We start from the raw sequence: 21,648 nt of genomic DNA on the forward strand, positions 1-21,648 counted from the left end.
ATCGCAGTTCCCAAGTATGACCGTTGGAACTTCCGGCATACTGGGTCGGTGGTAAAGGGCAAAGATCCTTCCATATTCAAGGTGATCACCCTTGTGAGGGTCCCTCCAAATTCTCACCCCTGTCACGGGGCTCTAAGAGTTGAAGCCAGAACCCTGACCGGTCGCTCATCGCAACAATTTCCCATCTCAATCTGTCACCTGTCTTCCATTAGCTGTTTTGGAACAAAATGAGTGAAAGTGAGTGAATGAGAGAGGAAGAGAGAGGGATCTCATAGTCCTAGTGGACAATCACTTAAAATATGAGCCAGTAGTGTGCTGCAGCTGCCAAGAAAGCCAACACAGTGCTAGGCTGCATTAACAGAGGGATAGAATCAAGATCACATGAAGTGTTAATACCACTTTACAATGCCTTGGTAAGGCCACACTTGGAATACTGCATCCAGTTTTGCTCACCATGAAGTGAAAAAGATGTTGAGACTCTTGAAAGGGTACAGAGAAGAGCAACAAAGATGATTAGGGGACTGGAGGCTAAAACATATAAGGAACGGTTGCTGGAATTGGGTATGTGTAGTTTAACGAAGAGAAGGGTGAGGGGTGACATGATAGCAGTGTTCCAATATCTCAGGGGCTGCCACAAAGAAGAGAGAGTCAAGCTATTCTCCAAAGCACCTGAAAGCAGGACAAGAAGCAACGGATGGAAACTAGTCAAGGAGAGAAGCAACCTAGAACTAAGGAGAAATTTCCTGACAGTTAGAACAATTAATCAGTAAAGGTCAAGCACATATAAGAAGGATATACAATGCATTGATAGAAATAGACTCAGAAACGGAACTTGTTAAAGACTGTATGATAAAATGGGCCCAGAATTTTCAGGTCATAACAATGGATATCTGGGAAAAGATATGGGTTAGAAATGTAAAATTTACACAGGCTCAAAATTTAAGAGAGAATTTTTATACAATGTTTTATAGATGGCATTTAGATCCTTAAAAATTAGCAAGTATGTATCCGAACTGTCAGCCTAAATGTTGGTGGTGTGGTTGTGATGATGCAACGTATTATCATATATGGTGGACTTGTAAAAAAAAGTCAAAGCTTTTTGGATTAAAATTTGGTGGAACATGCAGAAGATATTTAAGAAAAAGATAAGGTTTTCTCCACAGTTATTTCTGTTGGGTATTATTACAGATTGTACTGTTATAGATACTAAATTGATGTTGAATTTAATTACGGCAGCAAGACTTTTAGTAGCGCAATATTGGAAGAAGGAGGAACTGCCTACTATAGAAGAGTGGACTTTGAAAGTTTCAAACCTGGCGGAAATGGCAAAGATTTCAGCATATTTGAAAGAACAATCGCAACAGAGATATATTGTGGAATGGAGAAGATGGATCGAGTATATTCAGAATAAATATGGGACTAAAAAGTTTCATTTAGCATATGAATAAGTAATAGTTTTATATGATGAATTATTAGGTATTCATTATTAGTTATTTAGTTATGTTTAAGGGGAGTTAAAGTGTGATAGAATTTAATGTGTTTTTTTCCGTTAGCATATTTTAGCTTAAGTTTGTAAAAGTTAATACCCTGTATTCAGCTCTGGGAAGTCGGGGGGGGGAGGACGAGGGAGGGTAAGTGGGGGGGAGGGAGGGAGTTTATGTTTTTAAAATGTATTCTAAAACTTTTCAATAAAAAAAAAGAACAATTAATCAGTGGAACAACCTGCCTCCAGAAGTTGTGAATGCTCTAACAGTTTTTAATAAGAGACTGGACAACCATTTGTCTGAAATGGCATAGGTTCTCCTGCTTGAGCAAGGGGTTGGACTAGAAGATCTCCAAGGTCCCTTCCAACTCAACGACGATGATATTATTATTATTACAAGAGACAGATTAGTGAATGTGAGTGACTGACAAGTGTGAAAGACAATCAAGTGAAAAAGACAATTGAGTCCAAGAGTGGTAGCATACACGTTAGCGTGAGAGAGTAAGGCAGGGGAATGTGAGAGAACAATACATTATTATTCATTACATAGATATAAAAACAAGGCTGCCTCTTTGGCTGGAAATTTTAGTCTGGAATTGTTTTAACAATTAATACAGTACAGGTAGTCCTCAACTTCCACCCACTTTGCAGATCAGGTTTCAACAGATGGCTATACCTGTCATTCCAGACTTTTGTTGAAACTCACCTCCTCCCCCATCCCTAGCCTGCTTCAGAGACAGCATCTGAAGGATGTTTTTCCCACAACCAGGAGATCTCTCAACCTCTGCCCCTTAACTCGCTCTATCATAAGAGCACCACTCACCAGCCGCATTACAATGACAAGATAATAATGTTGTTTTCACTGAGTTGATTTAATAAGAACTGTACTAGCTTGAATATGAGACAGTAAATGTTAAGGGAAAAAGAGAAGAAATATCTGATGTTGTAACTTGAGATTTGTACTAAAGATTTTGTTATTGAATTATTAACCCAGTCACCAAGTTGCTTTTTAAATATTTAAATGGAAAATTGGAAAATTAATAAACTATTATTAAAAAAAAACACACCCACACAAAGACAGGAATAGAGACCAGCTATCAAATTATGTTTTTGTGCTCCCTCGCGGAAGGAAAACCACATTACATTGGCTGCCTTGATGCACCTTTATTCAGCAAACAGACTCTTCGGGAATATTAACAGAGCTGATGCCAAGGTTGGTCCTTAGGAAGATGCTGGTCCCTCCTTCCCAAGTTATGACGCCGCTTCCCATATCTCAGGTCACCAACAGGACTGGATGTTGGCAAGAAGAGACCAACTTTGTCTTTCTGAAGGTATGGGGTTTTTTTTTTCTAAAGACAACATTTCTGTTTTGGGGGTACAATCAATAGGAAGTAGGAAGGAAGTTAAAATCAGTAACTTAAAATATGTGATTCCTGGTAGAGAATAACAGAAGTTACTTTTCCAAATGTTTATTCTTGTGGCACCAAGAAAATCAAGACGCCCTGATTTTTGTTCTGCCTCTTTGAAAGAGGCAGTTGTTCCTTGACTTCGTCACATTCCAGACCTAAGCTCCACCTTGTCGCAGGAAAATCCAACAGATAACGTGACATGTAGGATTAAAATCCTAAAAGGTTTCCTTTGCTTTTCGTTGGGCAGACTGATAAACTGTCTTTTCTTTCTCCAAAAGGTCGGACAAGTTGGGTGCGGAGCTCCTCAGGGGAGTGTGATTTGGGGAAAAAGGAAGAAAAGAAAGTTCCTCTGGCCTTTTGCAGGCAGGTGGCAAATCTCCCTGCAAACACAAAAGTAGGCAAAAATCAGAGCTATAAGGAGAAAGAAGGATTATCTCAACCAAATAATACCGACTCTTAGTTATTACAGCTCTTAGTTATTGGCTCTTAAACAACACAATGTACTGTATTTAATAGTAGGATGTCTTATTTTCTGTTCCCTTTATATTTTTGAGCAGTACTCGGTATATATAGAGAAAGAGATGTGTCCCATGTTTGGGACAAACATGGCAAGGTAATCTAAATAGTTAACAAGCATTTAACATATACATATACATATACATATCTACATACATATCTACATACATATATATATCTACATATCTACATATACATATACATATACATATACATATACATATACATATACATATACATATATATATATATATATATATATATATATATATATATATATATATATATGTTTTCGTAGATTCTCGCGGGTGTCTGTATGTGTAGATCTAGAGTCTCGGGTTTCTTCCCGCGTTCCTTTCATCTTCAGAAAGTTGTGGCGACGTTTCGACGAAATCCCATCCGTCATCATCAGGCCGGAGTGTTCCTCCTGCTGCTTCCAGGAGCAATGCGTGGTCTGGCTGTTCCTTTCCTTCCAACTGCCGGTGGGGCTGTGTTCTGACTGGGTGGAGGCGTGGCTGCTTTCTGATTGGGTGGGGGTGTCCTCCGACTGGGTGAAGGCGTGGTTGTCTTCTGATTGAGTGGAGGCATGGCTGTCTTCTGATTGGGTGGGGTGTGTTCTTGCCGCTGGCGGTGCCCCCGCTCACCCCGATCAGGAAGGGCCGCGGGTGAGGCCGCTCCGCTTGAGCGGGGGCACCGCCAGCGGCAAGAACACACCCCACCCAATCAGAAGACAGCCACGCCTCCAACCAATCAGAAGACAACCACGCATCCACCCAATCAGAAGACAGCCACGCCTCCACTCAATCAGAAGACAACCACGCCTCCACCCAGTCGGAGGACACCCCCACCCAATCAGAAAGCAGCCATGCCTCCACCCAGTCAGAACACAGCCTCACCGGCAGTTGGAAGGAAAGGAACAGCCAGACCACGCATTGCTCCTGGAAGCAGCAGGAGGAACACTCCGGCCTGATGATGACGGATGGGATTTCGTCGAAACGTCGGCACAACTTTCTGAAGATGAAAGGAACGCGGGAAGAAACCCGAGACTCTAGATCTACACAGACACCCGCGAGAATCTACGAAAACAAATATATATATATATATATATATATATATATATATATATATATATATATATATATATATATATATATATATATATATATATATATATATATGTTAAATGCTTGTTAACTATTTAGATTACCTTGCTAGGCCCCAAACATGGGACAAATCTTTATTTACTGTTTCAGCCTAACCGAAGGCCATCGACAGGCAGTAGTCACAACAGTGACAGCTCATATTTGTGTAAATTTTTTTTAGATTGCTAACAAAGAATTAAAGGGAGACTGATATGCATTTCAAACTTATTTGTTTTCATCTCAGAAGGGTATGGCTGACTGATGAAAACAAATAAGTTTGAAATGCATATCAGTCTCTTTAATTCTTTGTTAGCAATCTAAAAAAAAATTTACACACACACACACACACACACACACACACATACATATATATATATATATATGGGACGCGGTGGCTCGGTGGGTTGGGACGCTGAGCTTGTCGATTAGAAGGTTGGCAGTTTGGCGGGTCGAATCCCGAGTGCCGCGTAGCAGAGTGAGCGCCTGTTACTCGTCCCAGCTTCTGCCCACCTAGCAGTTCGAAAGCACGTCAAAATGCAAGTAGAAAAATGGGAACCACTACGGTGGGAAGGTAACAGCGTTCCGTGCGCCTTTGGCGTCTAGTCATGCCGGCCACATGACCACGGAGACATCCTCGGACAAGTGCTGGCTCTTCGGCTTTGAAACGGAGATGAGCCCCTAGAAGTTGGAAACGACTAGCACGCATGTACGGGGGAACCTTTACCTTTACCTATATATATATATATACACAGATACATACACACACACAGACACACACACACCATTATCTAGTCTAATTTTATTCCCCAAACAATTATCTTACGAGGCAAGTAGGATTAAAAAATAGAAGCTGTACTTACAGAACATACAATACCTTAAATCCATGTTCACAAAAATACAACTGCAATATTCATTTAACAATCTGTCCAGAAATACATAACTCAAAGCACAGCTTTTACGCAGCATGTTCAGAAAGCTGTTTAAGTTTCACAAAAGGCTCAACCACAAGCTGCCCAGCTTCATTTTAAGCTAATTTAACATGTTATGGAAATCTAGCCTTTGAGATTGGGGGAATCTGCCATTTTCTTCTCATTGCACGGTGCATTCATTTTTTTCCCCTCCAAAAGACTTAATTACACAGTAAACAGAAGCAACGGGCAAACCCCTGCCTATTGAAATACTTCTTAGAATTTCATTTTAGCAAATTAGAAAGCCCTATCTCCAAAGTTAAAAGACAGATCTAAACCCTGAATGAAATTGTCTATTTAATACTGGTATTAAATAAAGAGGCAAATACATTCTGGGTTTAAATCTAGCAGATCTTTAGATTTCTTTATCACCCAGGAGAAAAGTAGCTTTTGGCCATATCACATAAAATACACCAAGGGTTGGATCAAGTCTTTATCATTTGGAATTGTGGCGTTTCTTCTTCTGGTAAAGAAGAAACAGACAAAAGAGGAAAATAGGTTTCATACGTTTAGTATTTGTCCAATGGCCCATTTTGTTTTGTAGTTTTTGCTTTCTATTAGATTATTTGAGAACAGAATGGAGTAGCAGAGTTGGAAGGGACCTGGGAGGTCATCTAATCCAGGGGTCCCCAACCCCCTGGCTGCAGCCCACTAACGGGCCTTGGCCTGTTTGAAATTGGACTGTGGAAGTGGCAGGTGAGAACGTGCACCCTCGCAGCTCCACTTGCATGAACAGTGAGTGACTGCGCAGGCACAGCTCCATTTGTGTGAGTGACGGGTGCATGTACCTGCCCCTCGGACAAATGGAGCTGCGCACGCTTGCCCACTGCTCACACGTAACCATTCCCTCTCCCTCCCCCCTGGGGAACGCTGATCTAATCCAACCTTCTGCTCAAACAGGAGAGCCTATCGTTTTAGACAAATGGCTGAATTTTAATTTGTTGTTGTTAGCTGCGAAGTCGTGTCCGACTCATCGCGACCCTATGGACAACGTTCCTCCAGGCCTTCCTGTCTTCCACCATCTTCTGGAGTCCATTTAAGCTCACGCCTACTGCTTCAGTGACTCCATCCAGCCACCTCATTCTCTGTCGTCCCCTTCTTCTATTGCCCTCGATCTTTCCCAGCATTAGGCTCTTCTCCAGTGAGTCCTTCTTTCTCATTAGGTGGCCAAAGTATTTGAGTTTTAGCTTCAAGATCTGGCCTTCTAAAGAGCAGTCAGGATTGATCTCCTCTAGGACTGACCGGTTTGATCGCCTTGCAGTCCAAGGGACTCGCAGGAGTCTTCTCCAGCACCACAGTTCAAAGGCCTCAATTCTTTGGCGCTCAGCCTTTCTTATGGTCCAACTTTCACTGCCATACATTGCAACTGGGAAGACCATAGCCTTGACTATACGCACTTTTGTTGACAGGGTGATGTCTCTGCTTTTTAGTGTGCTGTCTAGATTTGCCATGGCTTTGCTTCCCAGGAGCAAGCGTCTTTTAATTTCTTGGCTACAGTCCCCATCTGCAGTGATCTTGGAGCCCAGGAAAACAAAATCTGTCACTACCTCCATTTCTTCCCCATCTATTTGCCAGGAATTGAGAGGGCCAGATGCCATGATCTTGGTTTTCTTAATGTTAAGTTTCAACCCAACTTTTGCACTCTCCTTCTTCACCCGCAACAAGAGGCTCTTTAGTTCTTCTTCACTTTCTGCCATTAGAGTGGTATCATATGCGTATCTTAGGTTGTTGATATTTCTTCCAGCAATCTTAATTCCAACTTTTGATTCATCTAGCCCTGCCTTTCTCATGATGTGCTCTGCATATAAGTTAAATAGGCAGGGCGACAGTATACAGCCTTGCCGGACTCCTTTCCCAATTTTGAACCAATCAGTGGTTCCGTGTCCAGTTCTCACTGTTGCTTCTTGACCCGCATATAGGTTTCTCAAGAGACAAATAAGATGGTCTGGTACTCCCATCTCTTTAAGAACTTGCCACAGTTTGTTATGATCCACACAATCAAAGGCTTTAGCATAGTCAATGAAGCAGAAGTAGATGTTTTTCTGGAACTCCCTAGCTTTCTCCATGATCCAGCGTATGTTGGCAATTTGATCTCTAGTTCCTCTGCCTCTTCGAAATCCTGCCTGTACTTCTGGTAGTTCTCGATCCACATACTGCTGAAGTCTAGCTTGTAGGATTTTAAGCATGACTTTACTAGCATGAGAAATGAGTGCAATGGTGCGATAGTTTGAACATTCTTTGGCACTGCCTTTCTTTGGAATTGGAATGTAAACTGATCTTTTCCAATCCTGTGGCCACTGTTGAGTTTTCCAAATTTGCTGGCAAATTGAGTGTAGCACTTTTACTGCACTGTCTTTTAAGATTTTGAATAGCTCAGCTGGAATACTGTCACCTCCACTAGCTTTGTTGTTGCTCAGCTTTTCTAAGGCCCACTTCACATTCTAAGATGTCTGGCTCGAGGTCAGTGACCACCTCATTGTGATTATCAGGGACGTTAAGCTCATTCTTGTATAGTTCTTCTGTGTAATTTTGCCACCTCTTCTTAATCTCTTCTGCCTCTGTTAGGTCCCTGCCATTTTGGTCCTTTATCGTGCCCATTTTTGCATGGAACGTTCCCTTCATCTCTCCAATTTTCTTGAAAAGATCTCTGGTCCTCCCTATTCTATTGTTTTCTTCTATTTCTTTGCACTGTTCATTTAAGAAGGCATTCTTATCTCTTCTAGCTATTCTCTGGAATTCTGCATTCAATTGGGCATATCTATGTTTTTCTCCCTTGCCTTTTGCTTCCCTCCTTTCCTCAGCTATTTGCAAAGCTTCCTCAGACAGCCATTTTGCTTTCTTGCATTTCTTTTTCTTTGGGATGGTTTTGGTTGCTACCTGTTGTACAATGTCGCGAACCTCTGTCCATAGTTCTTCAGGCACTCTGTCTATCAGATCTAATTCCTTAAATCTATTTGTCACCTCTACTGTATATTCAACAGGGATATGATTTAATTCATACCTGAGTGGCCTAGTGCTTTTCCCTACTTTCTTCAGTTTAAGCCTAAACTTTGCAAGGAGAAGCTCATGGTCTGAGCCACAGTCAGCTCCTGGTCTTGTTTTTACCGACTGTATAGAGCTTCTCCATCTTTGGCTGCAGAGCATATAGTCAATCTGATTTCTGTGTTGACCGTCTGGTGATGTCCATGTGTAGAGCCGTCTCTTGGGTTGTTGGAAAAGAGTGTTTGCTATGACCATCGTATTCTCTTGACAAAATTCTATCAGCCTGTGCCCTGCTTCATTTTGTACTCCAAGGCCAAACTTGCCTGTTATTCCAGTTATCTTTTGGCTTCCTACTTTAGCATTCCAATCCCCCATGATGATAAGGACATCATTTTTTGGTGTTAGTTCTATAAGGTGCTGTAGGGCTTCATAGAACCGGTCAATTTCATCCTCTTCAGCACTGGTGGTTGGGGCATAGACTTGGACTACTGTGATATTGAATGGTTTCCCTTGGATTCGAACTGAGATCATTCTGTCATTTTGAGGATTGTATCCCAGTATTGATTTTCCTACTCTTTTATTGACTATGAAGGCTACTCCATTTCTTCTGAGGGATTCTTGCCCGCAGTAGTATACCTGATGGTCATCTGAATTAAATTCACCCATTCCTGTCCATATTAGTTCGCTAATACCTAAGATGTCGATGTTCAGTCTTGACATCTCTTGTTTGACCACGTCCAGCTTTCCTTGATTCATGGATCTTACATTCCAGGTTCCTATGGAGAAAAAATCTTTACAGCATCGGACTTTCCTTTCACCACCAGACACATCCACAGCTGAGCGTCCTTTCGGCTTTGGCCCAGTCGCTTCATTCTTTCTGGCGCTACTAGTACTAGCCCTCTATTCTTCCCCAGTAGCATATTGGACGCCTTCTGACCTGAGGGGCTCATCTTCCAGCATCATATCGTTTTGCCTTTTGGTACTGTCCATAGGGTTTTCATGGCAAAGATACTGGAGTGGGTTGCCATTTCCTTCTCCAGTGGATCACGTTTTGTCAGAACTCTCAGCTATGACCTGTCCGTCTTGGGTGGCCCTGCACGGCATAGCTCATAGCTTCATTGAATTACGCAAGCCCCTTCGCCACGACAAGGCAGTAATCCATGAAGGGGTGAATTTTAATATGGGCTCTCTATTTTTTTTTTATTTTTTTTTATTTTAATTCCGTTTATATCCCGCCCTTCTCCGAAGACTCAGGGCGGCTTACAAACTTAGCAGTAGCCTTCATTCTATGTATATGCCTGCTTATTAGGGCTTTCACACACACCCCAAGCGGCATTATTACAAAGTCAGCTTAATTGCCCCCAACAATCTGGGTCCTCATTTTACCTACCTCGGAAGGATGGAAGGCTGAGTCAACCTTGAGCCTGGTGGGATGCGAACCTGCACTAATTGCAGGCAGCTGGTGTTACTTAATGAGGCATTAGCCCACTGCGCCACCAAGGCTCTATAATTTGACTTAACGTTTTTGATTGTTTTATGTTTTCCCTAGTTTTGTTCACCACCCAACGCCTACTGGAGTTGGGCAGTCGACAAATTTAAATAAATAAATACAATCATTTTTTTTATTTAATAAGTAGTAATACGATGCTAATAGAGATTAAGTGCGATGTAAGGAAAGCCAGAATAACTCCTAGATGAATGTCTCCCCAAGCCTCTTTTTAATCCATTCAAGGTGGGTGGAGAAAGAAGCAGGGATAGTTCTCAGAAGAAAGTGACACTTGCCTTGTACAAGCTGCACACCAAATTGAAGAGAGAGTCTTGTGCTTGAGTTTGAAGTTCTTCAGTGTGGGCCTGAGAAAAATAAACAAAGTGGAGGGAGACATTTTCACCACGGCAGTAGACCAGAGAGTCTGGTTACTCTGCAAATAGATTTCATCAAGAGACTTAAATACAGGTAGTGTCTTTGACTTACAGAGAGCACCAAGGACCCCAAAGGTCGGTCCTGGGCTACAGTTATTCTCTTCTAAGATTAATACAAGAAGATGTGAGGGGAGCACATTATCTCCTGCCTCCTTTAACACTTACCCCATTGATAAGAATCCATGGCACATAGTCATGATGTGGTTTCAGAGCCCTGGTGAGTTCAGCATTCCTGTGCATAAGCTTGTTACCTAGGTCTCCATTCACACATGCATTGATATCTGCTAGAGAGGCGTTAGGAGCATACAATTTCAGGCACTGCAGAAACAGAATGGGCAATCCTTATTACTTTGAAGCCAGAGTGAGCAGTTTTATTAAACCAGTTCTGTTGATCTGTGGAGCCTCTAATCCCAGCCACTAAAAGATGAAGGCGGATCTGATTGCCTTTGTAAGTCCCGCTGCTATAGAAGTCGATGGGCTCTTGCTCAGACCCATCTGACTTACAGAAATGAGCAACAACAAAAAAAAGGAATAGAAGTGCTTTATGAGTTCCTGGGAAAAAGGTACGATAAAAATTTAGCAATAAGTTATGTATTATTAGTATATTTGCGCAATGTAGCGTTTGATTTCAACCCACTGGTCACTTATGGCAGGGGTCTCTAAGCCCCAAGTCCACGGTCCACTAAGGTCCATGGCACGTTGGGAACCAGGCTGCGCAAGCGGCAGGTGAGCGTGCAAAGCTGCATTTGCACGTGCACGGAATTAGGTGGCAAGCATGAAACCATCCCCTTTGCCACTGTCAGTCTGTGGAGCAGGAAACATTGGGGACCGCATCTAACATATTTCAGGTAGATCTTGGTTAATGACCACTTCTTCAGCAACCACTGGAACTTATAAAGGTGCTGAGCAAGGGATACTTACAACCGATCCTCAAAGTTCCAGCTCTCGCAACGTCCCATGGCCATGCAACCTTTCTTGACAGCTTCCCACAAGCAAAGTTAATGGGGAAGCCAGCAGGAAATTGGAAGTCAGACTCAGGGGAGGTGCTCGCTTAACAACCCATAGTGATTCACTTAATGACTGTATAACCAGAGACTGGTTGGGACTGCCATTGCCAAACGGCATTGACACATGACATCACACTTTAGGACTGCATCACTTAGTAACAGAAATTCTGTTCCACATTCCATACGATCATTAAGCAAGGACCACTGTAAATTAAAATTTAAATGATTATTAGCAGAATACAAAGAGTGGGACAGAAAAGCTTTGTTAACAGTGGGACTAGGATGAAATATAGCTCCCAAAGAAGTTAATTTTTTTAACCTGGGAGCTTCAATTGTACTATCATGGCCACCATCTAAACTTCTTTGACCCCGTGGTAGAAAAGTAAGGAAGATGATCTTGACAGAAATATGCAAGGCATCTTATGTATTTCCTAGGCTAAAAGAGATGAAATGTTTTTAAGTCCTGAGCAATGAGATGATATTTGAAAGAGGCTCAGGCAGTTACCTCCCTGATTCACCAGAGTATAAGAAGGGAGAGATGGAAGGTTTGAAAGATTATATTACGACAGACAATCTCTGTAAAATCAGCGTTAGTCTTCCAGCAGAATTGATTTCTCTGGACTGGTCTACCTAGTGGAGTTCACACATACACTGTGGACACCCTGCTTCCTGGGATTTTTTCAGCTTTCGCAGTCGCATCCAGCTTTTACTTATTTTACTTATGTAATTTTATTACTTATTCTCTTTATAGAATCCAGCATTTCTGGCTTCAGATCTTTTAAACAGGTGACGGCCATCCTTATGGGTAAAACAAATGCCCTGGCAGGGCACAGCCTCTTGGCCAAGATAAAACCGAGTGTTCAGCTTTATTTCTACAATCCCGCCCTCCAATGTCTCCCTGTCATCACTCATCGGATCAGAATTGCAGGAAGAACCATGGCATACCAGTGGCAAGCTGCTGATGACGTCGTTACTTGACTCCATGCAGAAGATAAGCATAAAATCGACCTCTGGATACAGGTAGCTAATACAAGCCTGGGGAAGGCAGAGAACAAGGGTTAGGGCAGGGTGGTCCACAGAGTATAGTCAGAAGGTCAAGCTTACAGCAGCAACACGCATCTACATCAAGATGGTCTGTGCAATAGGCATAAAAAGGGGTAGAGCTTCCATTGCACCACCATGGTTGCCATCTTGACTTTTTTTGACCACACCTTCAAGCACTCCTGGAGCGGAGCACAAGGAGAGATGGGAAGCAGGGTGCAGAAAGGAGAAAAAACATGCGGAGGAGTTGTTCCAAATCCTACTGTCAACACTTTAATTAATGTTAACAGGTGGAACCAACATTTGAACAAGCTAATAATTCTGAAAATGTAAGACATATAGACATGACGTCCTTTCTTTTACTCTCTCCCCCCAACATCGTTTATTGCCTCTCCTGATGCTGTTTTAACTCAACTGGGACAACTTTAAGATGTGTGAACTTCAACTCCCAGAACTAAGTTGCTGGGGAATTCTGGGAGTTGAATTCCAACATCTGAAAGTTGCTAAGGTTGAGAAACACACTTAGAACAAATAAAGTACAGGTAACAATTTGTTTAGTGACTGTTTGAAGTTACAACAGGACTGAAAAAGTGACTTATGACCATTTTTCACACTTGTGCCCATTGCAGCATCCGCATGGTCAGGTGTCCAAAATCCAGATGCTGGGCAACTGACCATTATTTATGATGGCTGTAGTGTCTCGGGGTCAGGTGATCACATTTTGCGACCTTCTGACAAACAAAGTCAATGGGGAGTAAATAACAACCATGTTACTCACTTAACAACTGCGGCAAGAAAGGCCACAAAATGGACAAAATTTACTTAACAAATGTCTTGCTTAGCAACAGAATCTTGGGGAAAAAATATGGGCCCTTTCCTACCTTTTGTGAGTGTCTAGAGCAGGGGTAGGCAACCTCAGCTCTTTTATGACTCATGGACTTCAACTCCCAGAATTCCTGCGTCAGTCCATGAGTCATAAAAGAGCCGAGGTTGCCTACCCCTGGTCTAGAGGTAGAAGTTTAACGTGCAAAATGGCTGCTGAAGCTTGGCAGAAAATTAAGGCATCCATTTCACCCTGAAATCCCCTCCTCAAATGGGCCTTGTCTTCCCTTACTGCAGGAGGGTGGCCCCTGACACACCACACACAGCTTCCCACTGCAAGTTTCTGCTCTAAAGCACACTGCTGTATAGATGCAGGAAGCCCTTTCCAAGTTGCAACCTAGGCAAGGTTGATCTGCTCCAAGAGGACATTCCCATATCCCCTACACACACACACACACACACACACACACACACACACACACTCTACCGGTATTCTCACTTTTTAAAATAAAAAGTTATCCTACAAGCACAAACCTCCATCGTGTTCCCCAAGCATTCCTCTTCGCCATGCTGGCATTCAAAATGCCATTTTGTGGCCTCTCTAGTCTCCTGTAAGAGGATAAATGGAGTTGATGAGAAATGTGAGCAAGGAGACGTCTCCATAATTTTCAGTTGTTCTGCTGGACCCAGCAATATTCTCCTACCTCTGCATTCCCGTAGGGGACTAAAGTGACGTTCATGATGTCATGTAGCATCAGCCAAGTGGGAAAGAGCATCAGTACCAGAAAGCCGCGGCAACCAGAACAGAGGGATTCATAGTAGAGGCTCACAGAGACAGGGCTGGCTTTCGGGGAGTTGGAAACCAACCTGGTGCAATGCTTCTCCACCTGCAAGGAAGCAAAGTTTGCATCAAGATGGGGTGTTCATGGTTTGACTGCCTGGTATGCCAGCAAGTTAAAAAGCCAGTTGTTTTCCTTAGATAGGGATGAAGAAAACACTTCTTTTTTGTTAGTTATACTGTGCAGTATATGTTCTACTGTCTCATTCAAAAGAGCTTTAAATGGTTGGAGGGGAAAAAATCAGCATCCGGACAAATCTGTCATGAGGGTGAAGGTTGGTTTCAGAACGTTTCGTTACCAGGCTAGGTAACATCTTCGGAGGAATTTAATGGGATGTCAGTGTCGGTATTCTTCTGCTTATGTGGGCTTCATGGGGTCAGCAGGTCTTGTGATAGGGAGGTCATGTCAGGTAACAGGCATGCCAGGTGAGGGTCTTGTGATGGGTCAGGTATGGGTCCCATCACAAGACCCTCACCTGATGTGGCCCTCACCTGACATGACCTCTCCATCACAAGACCTATTGGCCACATGAAGCCCTTATAAGGAGAATACTGACACTGACACCCCCCTAAATACTGCTGAAGAGGTTACCTAGCCTGGTAACGAAACGTTCGGAAACCAACCCACAAACATGGAGAATAAACCTCCACCCACATCTTACACCTGAGCTACAGATATTTGCCCCTATCGCCAAATCTGACATGCTAGAGAAAAACTGCCTGCTGTGGCATCCGTCAATAGAGTGTGAACAGAGGGTGAAATGGATAGTTCCCCAAGTACCAGCCACCTACTTATCCTCTGTAACCATGGGAATCCATGACATGACCTAGTTTCAAAAACGCAAAGAGGTTTGTAAGGGAGAAGGGAATCCGAGTAGTTGTAGGGAATCACTTTGCTAGAAGATAGGCAAGCATTTAGCTGAGAATTGCAATTTGGCTATAGATCTTGTCATCATGAAAATGTTCCACCTGTAAAATATCATCTCCCTGAAAGTCAAATGGGCCCCAACACCTGCAAGGTTTTTAAGGTTGGGATGGGGGTCTGGAGATGTAATAGAGTCGGCCAACTGTTTCAGAAGATGAGACTTCTCCTGTCTTTTGTTGTTCTCCCCTTTCAGCCTGTCACTCGTCAGCATGGACCTCATTCATCACCAAGACCTCTGCAGCTGCAATGGGGAAGGTATGACTTCAGGAACTTTTTGTCTTGTGGAGTTTTTGGTGCTTTCTGAGCTGCTTGGTTGCAGGTGTTTCATTATCCAACTAGGTAAGATCTTCAGTGCTAGAAGAGTAATGTTACCTAATTGGGTAATGAAATGATTGAAAGAAAACCACCAAGCTCAGAGAGTGCCAAGGATTCCACGATTCATCCCTGAGCTAAAATATTCCTCCCCATTTTAAACCTTAGGATGTTTCTTTCAGGAAAAACTCCCTCCACAACCAGTGTGAACTGTTACACACATGACCTAATTGTTATGCAATACACAATTTAATTGTGAAAGATTTTGCAAAGGAAGCTGACAATCAAAACAAAAAAGAAACCTCAAACGCTTTGATTCACACCCCTCCCCAAGAATTCAGCCATCTTCCTTTTTTTGTAAGAGAAGTGAAAGCGTGGGGCTTTGCCAAAAAACAGAGCTGATTCATTTTACCCAAAGGTGTGGAGTTTTCTGTCTGGAATTTTGCCTAATAAGATGGGCCGGGCCAAGGGAGGCTATGCAAAGTTGCTTTTGTAGCAATCTAGCTGCAAAAGTTTTGTTTGCGAGGGGGCTTTTGAATTGGGAGCACAGACTCCAACTTTGTAACTGCAGAGGAAAGTAGGTCAACATACAGATAATCCTCAGCTTATGACCACAACTGAGATGGGAACTTTCCTCACTAAGCAATGTGGTTATTAAGTGAATCACATCAGATTTAGCAATCTTTTCTGTTACAGTTCCTGTGCAAATTACTACAGTCATTAAATGAATCACAAAATTGTTAAGCATGTCCAATTTCCCACATTGATTTTGCTTGCTGGAAGACCCCCTGGGCAGGCTATAGATGGGGATCATGGGACCCCAGGATGCATCAACTCTCTTAAATACATGCTGCAATAGTCGTTAAATGCAAGGAACGGTCATTAGTCTCCCTTTACCTTTGTCAACTAATTTCAACAGGGTTAAAACTGTCTCCTTGAAAATTTTCTTGCCTTCCTCCTTGAAAAGCTTTTGTAATTTTTAAAAATTTTAATTCTAAAAGTCTAACATTTTAATTTTTATATAGTTTCATGCTTTGATGCTATATTGTACGCTGCCCAGAGTCCCTCTTTGAGGGAGATGGGCGGTTCAGAAATGTGAAAAGTAAATAAGTCACTTTTTTCCCAGTGGCATTGTTATTTTAAAAAGGTAAAGGTAAAGGTTCCCCCGCACATGTGTGCTAGTCGTTTCCGACTCTAGGGGCCGGTGCTCATCTCCGTTTCAAAGCCGAAGAGCCAGCGCTTGTTCAAGGACGTCTCCGTGGTCATGTGGCCGGCATGACTAGACGCCAAAGATGCACAGAACGCTGTTACCTTCCCACCGGAGTGGTCCCTATTTTTCTACTTGCATTTTTACATGCTTTCGAACTGCTAGGTTGGCAGAAGCTGGGACGAGTAACAGGCACTCACTCTGTTACACGGCACTCGGGATTCGACCCACCAAACTGCTGACCTTCTGATCGACAAGCTCAGAGTCCTAACCCACTGAGCCACCGCATCCCTAATCGTTATCTTGAAGGTTGTTAAACAAATGGTCTTAAGTCAAGGACTACCTGAAGATAAATGGCTATGGAGAGGGAACCCTGCTCACTTCCTTAGGCCCAGAATTTGTAAGAACCTCTAGCTCAGTTTCACTGTTTATTTGAAAGGTGGTTCCGTTGCAAAAATGCCGTTAATTTGAATTTTAAAATAAAGTTGGAGTGGGGCGGGGAGATCCTTGTGTGGTTAGAATCGAATAGAGCTGGAAGGGACCTTTTATGTCTTCTAGTCCAGGCCCCTGCTCAAGCAGGAGAACCTATACCAGTGATGGCGAACCTTTTAGAGACTGAGTGCCCAAACTGCAACCCAAAACCCACTTATGTATTGTCGGGTGCCGGGTGGGTGTGGCCCATTGTGTGGGCATGGCTGTGGTGGTAACGGCAGACTGGGTAGGACTAAAAAGTTCAATCAATCAATTCCAACTTTGCAAGATCTATTTTTTTCCTGCGAGAAGCTGAAATTGATTGATGGAACTTTTTTTTTTTGCATGCGCGGCGAAGGCCTAAAGCAAAAAGGTTTTATAAAACCCAGCTGAAAGCCTAAGACTGGGGCAACGGCCCGCGTGCCCACAGAGAGGGCTCTGCGTGCCACCTGTGGCATGCGTGCCATAGGTTCACCACCACAGACCTATACCGTTTGGTTAGCCAAATTGTGCTCAGCCATTGTCTATTTAGCCATCAATTGCCTGTGCCCAGTACATGTAAACCTTAAATCATGATTTACACAACAAATGGAAGTATCTGCACAACCCAAGAAGTCATCATTTGTCCTACATCTGTCTTTTTTTAAAAAAAAATACTTTGAAGGGCCATTTTTTGGGCTGAGGAAGAGGTGATTCAAAGCTGCAGGAACAGACCGTACATCTGGAGAATATTAAAATAAGAATATGGTTTGCTTATGGAATAGCTACAGAACTTATTTTAATATGCATTAGGACTGCATCTATGTAGGGCAATTAATGGAGTGCCATTACTGTTTCCTATTCAAACAGAAAGGCAGCACAAATGTATGCCAACTGACAGAAAACTTAGTATGGTTGTGGATTTAGAGCACGGGTCTCAAACTTGCCGCGTCATGTGACATGTTGTGACGTATCATGACTTTTTTCACATTGTCGGAGCTGCAGTGGGCGCAGCTTCCACATGATGTAACCGGCCCGCAGACTGGTAGTTTGACACCCCTGATTTAGAGAAAGGCTACCAAAATGTGAATAAGCTTGCATTAAACCATTTCTGAACTCTTGCCAAGAAAATTGCAGGGATAGTCCAGGCAGTCACCACGAGTCAATGTTGACTCTAAGGCACACACATACACAGAATGTTCTGCGTGGCAAATATGGAGCCGAACGTTAGTTGCTAAGTGTAGTAACAGCAGTTTATGATGAAAGTAAATTATAAGAGATAGGTAGGTGGGGGAGAGAGAGACATGATAGATAAATATGTATTAGTGTAGGAACATGGTGAAAGGAAGGATAATTTATAAGGGTGAAACAGAAGAAGTACATAATTGGTATGATTTTGCAGTATTTTATTCGCTTCTTTTTAAAAATCCTTTGACTGTTGCTCACCCATTTTCTGCACTTTGCACCAGAATATAATTCAGATGCATCAGAATACAATTGTCACCACAGCCAGTCAACGGGGCCCACGCATCTAGAGTAAGGTAAGCCAAAGGGGATGCTTTGAAATAGGGGTGGCTGGGGACTCTGGGAGTTGAAGTCTACAAGTCTTAAAGTTGCCAAGGTTGGACACTTCTGCTTTAAAGCTTGGAGAGATGCTGGCTTCTACATAACGTAGGCTGAGTTCTGTAAAATCATTTATTAGTATGTACTACATACTGCCTTTTATTTCCTGGTTGAGCCTGCTGTTTTCACTCCCTATTCCTCAGGTGAAGGTTCCAGGAATTTCTGCCTACTCCCTGCCCTCTCCTTCTTCCCCATTGCTCAGCTGGGAGAAATTAAAAACCCAGGTCCTTTGGCATTAAAGGAGGGGCAGCAAGAGGAAAAAAAACACAACGATTTGCATCTTATTATTGAGCTCTGGGTCCGCCCTTCTCCTTGGATAATGAGCAACACTTAAACACCAGCAAGGGTTTAAAAAACTTAGTCAAAGATTTCACCTTAAAAAACATTTTAAAAGAAATGTCTGGCCAACTCCTATGATTGGGGTAAGGGAGTTATCAAGATCTTCCCTCTTTCCGGGAATTTCATGGGTCTGGACTTCGGACCTCCTGTTGTGAATTTCTTCCATCTGATTTGACTTCTGCAAGAAACTCGTGAATGAAGGAAAAAACCACAGTAAACGGTCTGGTGATTCTTCACTGTCAGCATGAGTTCTTTGGTAGCGCTGAGTCAAAAATCCTTTGCCTAGAGATTCACTTCCTCCCTCCCTACCTTTCCCTCCCCTCCCCTTCTTTTTTTTCTGGCATTCAGAAGATAATATAACCAATACTTGGGCACCCTCACCACTCAAACAGATCAACCTTTATACCACACATGCTGGTAGGTCTCAATACTACTTGTCTGCTGGAGAATCAACCGTACCAATAAAGGAGAATATTTGCAGCTCGGGGTTGAAATGAGGGGTGCACTGATGGATGTTACCAACTTTGGGTAATGAAACGTCCGCAAGAAAACGACCAAGCTCAGAGAGCACCAACGACCCCTCAAAATAAAACGTCCCATCTTTTCGGGGAGGGAGGGAGGGCGAAACCCCTTCTACCATCTTGGTCGTTTGAGCGGCTTGCCTTCTTCCTTTCTTTGAACGGATTTTTAGAATGGACTTTGAACAGACTTGTTCCGACAATGCAGAGAGACAGCACGGTGAAAAGGATAAAAAGTGGGGGTTCAGAAGAGGGAGATCTGGCTTCTAGACCTCTACTGGGCACCCAAATGCCAACTGGTTTGACCTCGGACTATGCGCTTCCTCTCACCCCCCCAAAACAGAGCCAAGCCTGCTGACAAACAAAGCCCTGCCCCAGGGTTTCCTGAACCTTGGAAACTTAAGATGCGTGGGCTGGAACTTTTCGGGGATCGTTTAAGGGAGGCTAGCAGAGAGAGAGAGGAAAAGAAAAAAACAAGCAGACTTCTGCAGCCCGAGGTTGCAAAGCACCAAGTTTGAAGCCGCCTCAAACCTCGTGCAAACGGGCTATAAGCGTGCAGTCCGGCCACCCTCTCGCTTACCTGGCAGGCTTGGGCGATCTCTTTGGAGCTGCACCAAAGTTGCGGCGGATAGTCGCACGTCGGGCGGCTACCTTCCCCGCAGCTCGCCCAGAGGCTGCCGGCCATGAGGAGGAGAAGCCAACCACCCATAGCGAAGCGCTCCCAAATCTCGGGCGCCGAGAGCAGTTTGGCGGCCCTTTAAACTCTCTCCGCCCCCGCCCGCCCCTTTCCTGCTCGGGGCAACCTGTTTTTCCTCTTCGGCTGCTCTTGGTGACTCGACCGGCCTTTGGGCAGATCCCGGGCTTGGGCCTCACGTTTTCTGGGAAAGTTGGGAAAATTGGCTGGTGACCTCATGCAGGCGCGTGATTGCATTCCTGCTATCTGAGGGGAAAATGCAGCTCTGACCAGCAATTGATTATAGACAAGCAACGTGTTGCAAATTTGCAAAGGAGTTGAAACGGAGGCTGTATCTCAGGGGTCTTCAAACTTGGCCCTTTTATGACTTGTGGACTTCAACTCCCAGAATTCCTCAGCAAGTGTGCCTGGCTGAGGAATTCTGGGAGTTGAAGTCCACAAGTCATAAAAGGGACAAGTTTGAAGACCCCTGCTGTATCTGTTTCTTTCCATTCTCACAGTAGGTTTCTGGGATGACCATTGCTCCTTCGAAGGCGCCTTGAAAGCCGTAAATGTGCCTGCAGAAAATCCAGGTCTGGCCTACCAAGACTACTACTGTCAAAGGAAGAGAGCTGGTAGGATTTCTGCTTCCTAACTGGCACATAAAGCTGAAAGATGGCTCTAGTTTTCTAACCGCAGTTGGCACACTTGAATAAGTGCATTTTTGGACGCTTCTTTTGTCTTTTTTAGTAAATGGATTTCCCAGATTTTATGAACAAAAAGCTGCATTTTTAAAAATAATAAGAAGCTTAGTTTAATTTTTCTCTGGCCCCATCCTTCTGAAATTTGGAAAATGATCGTTGTTTATGTATTGTTTATGGCGCAAACAAGCAAAGCCTCATCCGCAGGATGCAGGCAGCACACAAAACCGCGCCTCCCCTGGTCCGTGGAAAAACCTTTCTCCACGTAACTGGTCCCCGATGCCCAAATGGTTGGGGACCTCTGGTTTAGACTATATGAACATCTGAATTATCAAACCCCAGTAGGATTGTGAGTTTGTGATGATAACATTTATGCTTACATAATATGTTCTTTGCAGTATTTAGAAGCCTACAGTCAGAAGCTCACAGTATCATGCAGTATGATTGACATAGGACTATAACTATTATGACTCAACAAACATATGACCCTGCATTTCACAAGTCAGCACAAGTAGGCTGAATGTGGATAAGGCGAAGATTGTTGTGTTTTAGCTCCTTTCCATGTTGTTTTGTGTTTCCCCTACCTCCATGTCTCCAGAGCTCTGAGACTCCTAATTTCCATTCTCTACAATAACTGATGATCAAATGACATTGCACCCATTTACTGATCCCACAGCAAGGGTTGTTTATTTTCATTGGATGAGTATCTGTATGATAGTGGATTTTCAGAGAAACTACAGCTTTATTGGTAAATGATCTGATGTTTCATATT

General features: G+C 43.2%; 1 protein-coding gene across 2 annotated transcripts; it reads right to left on the reverse strand.

The window, feature by feature from the left end:
* Positions 1–2,632: 2,632 nt before the first annotated feature.
* On the reverse strand, positions 2,633–20,268 carry IFI30 (IFI30 lysosomal thiol reductase). 2 transcript variants are annotated; one of them, XM_083366199.1, is made up of 7 exons: positions 20,083–20,268; positions 13,995–14,177; positions 13,825–13,899; positions 12,373–12,462; positions 10,586–10,738; positions 10,283–10,351; positions 2,633–3,272 (listed from the first exon to the last, which is right to left on the reverse strand). In XM_083366199.1, exons 1-7 carry the CDS (start codon positions 20,209–20,211, stop codon positions 3,108–3,110), a joined length of 864 nt encoding a protein of 287 aa, XP_083222325.1. In that variant the 5' UTR covers positions 20,212–20,268; the 3' UTR covers positions 2,633–3,107. The 2 variants fall into 2 exon arrangements, with proteins under 2 accessions (XP_083222325.1, XP_083222326.1); XM_083366200.1 differs by having other exon boundaries at positions 2,633–3,268; positions 10,279–10,351.
* Between the last annotated feature and the right edge of the window lie 1,380 nt (positions 20,269–21,648).

The sequence above is a fragment of the Vipera ursinii genome (genome assembly GCF_947247035.1).
Source record: "Vipera ursinii genome assembly, chromosome: 1".
NCBI classification, from domain to species: domain Eukaryota; kingdom Metazoa; phylum Chordata; class Lepidosauria; order Squamata; family Viperidae; genus Vipera; species Vipera ursinii.

What these genes read in the sequence shown, in the direction of transcription:
- IFI30 (XM_083366199.1), bottom strand. Translation starts at nt 20,211, where the DNA reads ATGGGTGGTTGGCTTCTCCTCCTCATGGCCGGCAGCCTCTGGGCGAGC. An exon ending in TCCCCTACGGGAATGCAGAG is followed by an intron (nt 13,900 to 13,994) that starts GTAGGAGAATAT and finishes ATCCTCTTACAG; the next exon opens with GAGACTAGAGAGGCCACAAA. An exon ending in TCATCAGCAGCTTGCCACTG is followed by an intron (nt 10,739 to 12,372) that starts GTATGCCATGGT and finishes CTGTTTCTGCAG; the next exon opens with TGCCTGAAATTGTATGCTCC.